At 41.1% G+C, this 8854-nt stretch overlaps 1 protein-coding gene across 3 annotated transcripts; it reads left to right on the forward strand.

The window, feature by feature from the left end:
- Positions 1-224: 224 nt before the first annotated feature.
- rbm14a (RNA binding motif protein 14a) lies at positions 225-8364 on the forward strand. 3 transcript variants are annotated; one of them, XM_071460172.1, is made up of 9 exons: positions 225-340; positions 979-1157; positions 2020-2204; positions 2512-2688; positions 2800-2909; positions 3107-3388; positions 3487-3710; positions 3987-4397; positions 7495-8364. In XM_071460172.1, exons 2-9 carry the CDS (start codon positions 997-999, stop codon positions 7496-7498), a joined length of 1554 nt encoding a protein of 517 aa, XP_071316273.1. In that variant the 5' UTR covers positions 225-340; positions 979-996; the 3' UTR covers positions 7499-8364. The 3 variants fall into 3 exon arrangements, with proteins under 3 accessions (XP_071316273.1, XP_071316270.1, XP_071316271.1); XM_071460169.1 differs by having other exon boundaries at positions 3987-8364; XM_071460170.1 differs by having other exon boundaries at positions 3487-3692; positions 3987-8364.
- The last annotated feature ends 490 nt before the right edge of the window (positions 8365-8854 follow it).

Consider the following 8854-nt stretch of genomic DNA (forward strand, 5'->3'; position numbering starts at 1 on the left):
AATTCAAACAGTAACACTAACAGTAGTAACGTTACAAAAGTTGTACAACCCAATAACAACTAATTTTCCAAACACTATTAGCATGTGAACCAGACACGATCTTTGTGAGACTGTGAATCTATAAGTTAAATATCGTTGTACTCACCCCTAAACAACAATAGCAACAAAAAATAGATGTGTATGCGTTATAAGAAGGGTATATTTTGTGATTTTGTGAGCCTGTGTGAAAGATCATTTTGTGCAAACGGGATGAAAGTGCGCCCCCCCGGCCGCCACTGCTCCTCCACAAACCGGAGACGGATGTGAGGTTTGAAATTCTCCAGCTCCGGGACCGCGTTGGGTAAGTAGTCTGTGTACCGTGCTGGGATAATTAATGCTTTTCCCTCCTTTTTAGGCAGAACTTGAAAAGCGGAAGGGTTAGTTTATATACTTTAAAACAGCTCCCACGAGTGATAAGCATCTAGCTTCAGTAAACGCTTTCATCCGCTGCGATAAAACCACTATGTTAGCGTTAGCTGCCTAGCTTAGCTAACGCTAGCTACATCGTTAATGTTGCCGTTTGACAAGATGGCCAGTAGTTTTTAGCTTACTGTTGGTCATGTAACTGAGCTTACATCACCTCACATTAACAATTTATGTTATTGTTTTAAACATTGTTGTCCGACATTAGCTAACCTGGCAGGCTCATAAACTGCCTTTAACTTGACTGAATACATTTTCACCGCGAAAGTTAACGGTTTAATTAGCTTAGCTAATAATTGTCGACTAGCTAACGGCAAAACACTTAATGTGTGCAGGAACTTCATTTATAAATAATGACCTCTTCTTATAGCATCACTCCAGTTGAATAAAATCAGATATGGTTAGCTAGTCGTATTTTTTTTTCCTTAACGTAAATCTTCTATTTAAATTAACGAATCAATTAGAGTTTCTGAAAGTACATAACTTAATCGATGCGTCCTGTTTACCCTGTTGCAGATGTCTGGTTGATCAAAGATGAGCGGTGACAACGTGAAGTTGTTTGTGGGCAACCTTCCTTTAGATGCAACTCACGACGAGCTGAGCAAGCTCTTTGCACCATATGGAGAGATCAACACCTGTTCCTTGCTCAGACAGTATGCCTTTGTTACCCTGAAGGGAGAGGGGGCAGCAGACAGGTATTTAACTGTCCCTTAATATTATCTTTTATGATGAATGAATTGCTCTTTGTGTTTTTCACATATTTCAGGAATACAGTTAAATGGTGATATGACATTTTCAACTTGTTGTGAGGCAAACCGGTCCAACCTGTCAGCTTTAAACTTAAGATAGGACAGACAGACATCCATTCATTTCAAAGATGAATAATAAAAACATATGCACTAGTATTCTACTTTGTATAATACCTGAAAAAAAGACAGTAAAATGTATCTGTGTAAGATGCATCTGTGTTTCAAGACCACATTATGATTATGGAAAACTACTGAAAGGTATATCTATGTTTATAATCACACAACATTACTATGACAAAAAGGTATGGAAAGTTGCATCAGTGTTACTATGTTACAGTTTTTTTAAGCTACAAGTTTTAATTGTAAATACACAGTATGATTTGAAAGAAATAATATTTGACCTTTCCATTGTAGATGGTGGTGTTAATGCAATAATTCGAGGTCCTAATGTAAGCTCCTACAGTCTTATTTAAGTATCTTCAGTGTCTGAAACACCAGAGGCTTTGTTTGGGCTACAAACAGGAAGAACTGGGCCACTGCAGAATCAAACAATATTGTTAACTGATTAGTTTGAGAGACTTGGAGTTCTTAAGTCTATATGTAGTTTAATTCATGTAATTTCCATTGAAATATAAAATCACTTGTAAAAAACAAAGACTGTCAGCATTTGGTTGGTATTAGTTTAATCTCTTTTATTCCATTAATTGTTGTATTCATTTTTTAACCTCAGCTAAATATCTGCTGTTACTGTTAGTGTTTCCTGGTTTACACCTGATGAAGGTAACAAAGATAATTCTCGTTCTTACAGGGCCATACGACATCTTGATGGCAAAGAGTACCGAGGCAGGCCCCTGGTGGTCGAGGAATCCCGTGCACGGCCACCCAACTCCACTAAAGTGTTTGTGGGGAACCTCAGCGCAACATGTTCAGCAGATGACTTGCACGGGCTGTTCGCAACTTTCGGAAGAGTTTTAGACTGTGATAAAGTCAAAGGTGTGTTAGAAAGCGCCATTACAGACAGTAGAATAGTCCTTGTGGATAGATTGATAGATTTGGTAGAAGTCTCGTTCTGTAATTAACTGAAATGAAACATTTTGCTTGAGTATAGGACAAGGTAACTACATTTCTGAATAAGTTACCCTGGGAGCATAATTTCCTCTAGACAGTTGAGTGTTTAAAGATACAATGGTTAAATCTTTCAAGTTAACGTTAAACAAGGTGACATTGAAAAGAGACATATTTTATTTTGAAATTAGTCTAATGCTAACATGGATCTCGCTACTTCCTGTGTACTCTACAGCCAGATTATGCTCAAATGTTGGCTACGCCTTTGTGCATATGGAGAGGAAGGAGGAAGCCCTGGCAGCTATAGAGGCTCTCAACGGGACCATGTACAAGGGCCGTCAGTTGGCTGTAGAGCTGTCCAAAGCCCAACCTTTGATCAACCAGATTGTATCAGCCGGAAACAACCCTGCAGGTAGTGTAAAAGCCCATGGATATGAGGGGTTCACTTTACAAGTGTTTTGCATGTAATTTAACAGCTCCTGTCCATGTTCTCATCGTGTTTTCTGCTCTTTCCTACATGCAGGTGGCAGAGAGGGTCTTCTTCCCCGACCACCTCCCTCACTAGAGCATCACCAGAGTCAAGCAGCTGTGCTTGCAGCAGCTGCAGCAGCTGCTGCCGGACTACCCATACAAGTAAGTTCATTCTCTAGCAAGGTGTTCACTACGACGCGAAAACCTCCAACTAATGATCTCTAAAACCTGAAGATCTGTCGTAAGAAGTTACTCTCATACTGCCCAGGTTGCACTGCTGTGTTGTATTTTTAGATTAAGTCAGGTTTGGTTTTATTTCCTAATTTTTATATGCTTGTGTTTCCTGTCTGTTTTTGCAGGTTCAACAAAGTGTCCATAACTCATTCTACAACACCACATCCTTTGACCCCACCTACGCAGCTCTGAAGGGCATTACAAGTGCTAAAGGTGCAGATGGGGTGATATACGGTGCTCTTGCCAGCCAGGTCTATGGATCTGTTGCTGACCAGGTGTACCATGATCTGGCCAATCACAATTCTGGGGCCAGTGCTCCTGAAGAAGAAGTGGAACCACAGACTGGACCAGACCCAACGACGCTATTTGAGGCAGCAAGAGCCAAGTTCTTTCAGGATGGACAGAAGGTCTGTTAACATTTGTGTAAATATGTATAATGATCTTCTCCGTGTATACTTTTGTGTTGCTAACAATTTTGTATGTTTTGTGTAAATTTATTGACAAGGTTCTGGCAGAGCAGCAGGCAGGTAGAAAGGCAGCAGCTACAGAAAATGAGCGGGATCGCAGCCCAATCAGAGGAAATCGAGCCCCCCTCCTCCCCGACCCTGTTCCAGGTTCCTTCGCTCAGATACGGCCAAAACGACGCGCCCTGCTGCCAACACCACCTGGGGGACCTGAAGATGCCCCAGCTGCCACCACAACTCCTGAAGGGTCAGATCCTGTTGCTAGGTACACATAAACACATTTAAATAAAGACCATAGGATGGAGGCAGAGGAAAAGTAATCATTTTAAACCTGCTTCCACTTGTACACATAACAGTAATAGTTTATCCGCATAACACTTACATATATCAGCGATTACAAAGTGCTTCACAAAAACATAAAGTGAAAAACATCCACTTGTTAATCATTATACCTGAGATGTAATCTTTTGGATTAACTTTGTTTCTACTCTGCTTTCTTCCCCTTCCATCTCTACCGCTTCAACTGTAACCTGCACTCCAGGTCTTACACAGAGTACTACCAGCAAATGCATCAATACCAACAGTATCAACAGTACCAACAACAGTACCAGTACCTCCAGTATGCCTACACCAATCCTCCTCCTCCACCACCACCTCCTCCTCCAACTGCCACCACACAGGCACAGGCCTCCACCACAGCCCCTGCACCACCAGGGACATACACAGCACCCCCAACATACGCTGCATCGGGAGCCTACGCAGCACCGGCAACGTACGGCGCTTCGGGAAGTTACAACACCTCATCAGGGAGCTACGACACTTCATCTGGGAACTACGATGCCTCGTCGGGAAGCTATGACACCTCGGCGGGCTATGACGCATCTGGAGGCTACGGAGCATATGATTCATCGGGAGCTTACGCAGCAGCGGGAAGCTACTCCACATCCACACCGTATGAGCAGACACCCGTACACGGGCAACCCATGCCCCAGCGCAATGATTACCCTTACCACACGCCAGAACCCCCTTATCGATAGTCCCATCCCCCACACACTCCTTCCAAACTGCAGATGTGTGTATGTGTGCGTGTGTGCGCGTGCATGTGTATTTACATAAGGGACAGTTTAAAGAGGAAAAACCAGAGGGAGCAGGGCTGTAATTTGAATGTGGGAATGTGCTTTAAATCTGAAGCATCTCCCCTTTTGTACATTTTAACCTAGTCTGTAACTAGCTTGCCTGTCAGCTAATGGCTGTGAAGTGGGTGATTATCTGAGTTAACAAGTGGACCCAGGTGGATATGAGTGGGACAGCTAATATCGGCATATTGAGTTTTCTGTTAGGTGTTATTGAGGTACAGCTGGATCCTTGTTGAATGTTAAAGAAGTTTAAACGTTTCTTTGGGCAAAATTAGACGCTGCGGCCAGGGTTGGATTTCACAGAAACTTTTCATTTCGTTCATTAATATACTCTACATAAAAATCTCAACAAATGTGGAGGTTTCCTTGCAATGTTGCGTAGTAAAATGTGCAGTCTAACATTTATGACACTAAATTTTTTTTCTGCATCGCCACATTTTAGGTGGGCACAAAAATACCACTGAACAACTAAACAAGTTGATAGGTTTATCTCTTTAAACAGATGAACTGGTGCCCTGGCAAAATAAGAAAATTATCCATCTCATACTCTTTGACTTGTTCACATGATAGAAAAACTTCCTCTTTCAGATCTTTTCTTGCAGTAATGGAGATCATCTTCTTGTTTGTTGACCAATTTCGAATATATATATTCAAGCCCACACACTTGGTGTTGGTGTAGGATCACCCTGTGTGGAGTGTGTAACAGGCCTTAGATTAAACTTGGTTGCATCGACCCTTTTGTAATAGCCAGCCTGTTTGTCCAGACATCTAACTGCAGACATTTCAGTCCTGCATCCTACAGATTTTGTTGCCTTTTTATGAAAGACCTGTCACCTGGTAACGATTGAGAATGTGTGTTAATTGACCAGATTGTCTTACGAATATGTTTCAGGCTGCTTTCACTGAGCTGACAGGACTTAAAAGCTAATGAAGCAATTCACACCCAGATTGATGATGTATCATTTTTTGACCCCCATCACGTCATAGAAATCTTAGCTGTGGCAAAAATCACAGATCGATTAGTTGGAATTGTAGGTTGATCAGATTATGTTGTAGTCCGCTTAACTCTGTATCAGAAAGTGATTTTGTGGTTGCGTGCTGGCATGAAAGGTTTCCTTGAGCCTGCCTGTTTTTTGGTGTGTGAAGAATGGCTCCACAGTAAATTTTCAGAGTTGGTTTAACTTAAGACAGATATTACCAGTCCATGACTGTGCTTGAAGTTTTATAGTACCGAGAGATAGCCAGGAACATTTGACATGACTTCGACAACAATGGGGTAAGAACACTGAGGGGATATTTTCAGCAATTAAATTGAACTACGCTGCTTGGATTATTTCTTGGAGCAGTTGCTGTAATTTACCTTGCTTGTTTTTTCTCGCCCTGGCTCTCGAAGTTGGCACAAACACAAGTACCTCTCTGAGGAGTTAAATATATCCTGTTAGAGATTTTGGTCCAAGGTTATTGTTTGCATCTCAAACATGAGAAAGGACTCAAAGTAATTTTGTAATATTCACATTTATTTCTTTCAATTTTAAGTTTAGTGTTGACTTCCTGTTAGTGTCATGTGTGAAAACCAAGTTATAGGCATCCACATCTTTCTCTAATTTTAATACTCTGATGAAACCAAGAACCCAGTCTGAGGAAAAGGAGTTGTGTTTTTTGTTGCTTTTGTATGTACATATTTTGAATTTATAAAAGCCAGAGGCATTGCAGCAAATATTGTTTGGCCAATGACGTTAAAAGAATCTGAGCTTTATAGAGACTTAAATTTCCTATTGGTTTTTGTCATTTTCTATCATTAGTTCTGTTTCAGCTGTTTTATCAGCTGCGTTTGTGCTTCAGCTCACATTGGAAGCCACTGGGGATTTAGAGGGAAAGTTGAGCTAATTTTCATACAAGAAAATGTTAAATTTGGTACTTGTGTAAATACTTGAAACCTTATTTTAAACTGAAAAAGTAATGTCAACCAACATTTGGTAAGAATATTGACTGTTAATATTAAGATGAAGTGATTGTGTTCCTTCCTGAACAGCTGAAGCTAGTGAGTAGACAAGGTGAAGTAGGACTGTTAAGTTGTTGTACTCTGCCGTTTGGAAAAAAAACAAAACAAAAAGGCAGATCTTTTGAATGGCTGAAGAAGAGTACCGTCATGCTTGTAGCATGTAGTGAGTGGTGTTGATCCACTGTGGCATTTGAGTATGAACTAATCGCACTGGAGACAAGCTGAAGTGCATTTTGTAACAAAATAAAGTGAGAAATCATTTGAGCTGAGAGCTGGTACAAGTATCTTTCTAAGTGCAGTGCAGTGGCGTGTTGCTGATGGTGCAGGGTTATTGATTGAGTGGATATGAGGTGACAGTATTGGTGCTGCAGGTGAACATGACATGAAGGTCGTTTTGGATTTTGTGAAAGCCGCTTTTTTTTTTTCTTTTTTTCTTTTTTTTTCCCGAGCAGCAGTGAGAAGGGCCGGTGACCTTTCCTTTTCCCTCTTCTGATCTCAACAGAAACACAGTTTATTTTGACACATGGCTAGGATCACTGGCTTTCTCTGCATTCATATCACACCTAGACAGCTGTTCAATTCCACACTTACACCTAGATGTATTTCACCTCGGTTCATTGCATTTTACTCATGTAAAGCAGATTACATGTGCAAATGATACTAATGCACACCTAATTCCACCTGACTTTTATATGACTTACTGTAGTTGTTCCGTTTGTGATTGTACCACACACTGGTTACTCATCCTATTCTTATTCGCCACCTGAATTGGTAGTGCTGTGTTAGGTTTAAGTGACACATAGTCTCTCTACTTTTCCACATTATTCCACCTTCTCCATGTGATCTGTTAGTTGCATGCCTTGTTGTTGCTGCTGCTCCAGCCACCTTCTTCCTCTTGCTGATTATTGCAGCTAGAGTGGGAGGGAGCCAAACTGAGCCCTTGCCCTGGACGTACGCCACACGCAGCTGTAGCGTGGGATGGGGAAAACAGCAGCGTTAGGCCTGAAACTGCTGTGGACGATGGGGTGTCCCCCCACTAAGGTAAACACTCAGACCACACACTCCTGCCCCTCCCCGAAACATGTGTTTACACTCACAAACACACTCATACACACATGCAGATACACCTTTGGCCATACTTCCTATTCCTCACCTGTCTTCAGGGATTTTTGTCCGTCAGGATTTCAGATTTTTTGGAATTGGATCTCTCATCTATTTTTAATGGGAGATTACCTTTTTTCCTGCTTTTGATTTTCCTGATCATATCCCTACAATTTTCCCCCCCGAAGCATACTCTGCTCATACATTCCAGCTCCCAACATACTGACTGCTCACACACCATCTTATGAGGACATGTACACCATCTTTTAGTCTAAACCTGAACCCTTTCTGAAGCAGGCACATTGTTGTTAGTACATCTCGTATCTAACAGCCTGTCACTCAAGAGTACCAGGCAGTCATAGCCAGAGCTGGACGTGGGACATTTAGGTAGGATGCGTTGTTTTAGTTTTTGTAAATGTGCCCCTGGGGCCACTTTGGGGTTAAGTGCCTTGCTTAAGAGCACATCTGTAGGCCCTCCATTTCAGAGTTGAATAACCTGGCTCAGGATCGGTTGCTGGTTCAACGCTCGACTCCCCCTCTCCCCAAAAACAACGATTTTTGATGCCACATTCAACTTGTATGAACGACAATGAACACAAATATTATCATTTTGTTTTAAATTACATTTTGTCCTATGTTCTTTGAAATGTTTAATTATCAATAAATGAATTTCAACTGAACTTTAGCTTCTCTGTGTGAGTAATTAAAGATGTGATTTCCCTAATGATGAATCAGTGCTCAGGTGCTGGATAATTACTGTTTTTCATTTTAACGTGTTTGCAGAGGAGGCATCAAATAACTACTAGAGCTCAGCATCAGATGACGTTTTATTCCATTTTCTTCCAAAAACATCAACCTATGCTTTTCAAATAAAAACCAATAATTTGATAACAATCCAAACCTGTTGATAATTCAATTACTTTGATATACAAAAAAAGAAAATGAGAAGAAATTGTAGGTATGGAACCTCACTCCCTGCTAACAAGAATTTTGCATGGATACTGCTGAGTTTCATGATCTCAACAACAATGAACAGTTTACAGATGGACACTAGAGTAATGATTGAGTGTGGCATATACAGTATACACAATACAGAGAGTATACTGAGGTAATATGATGAGTAGACCTGCAGTATGTATGTAAATGGACAAAGGGTGGAGCATGAAACTG

This window comes from Trachinotus anak, unplaced genomic scaffold (assembly GCF_046630095.1).
Source record: "Trachinotus anak isolate AG129_WGS33_773 ecotype Australia unplaced genomic scaffold, CSIRO_AGI_Tana_v1 ptg000024l, whole genome shotgun sequence".
Lineage (NCBI taxonomy): Eukaryota > Metazoa > Chordata > Actinopteri > Carangiformes > Carangidae > Trachinotus > Trachinotus anak.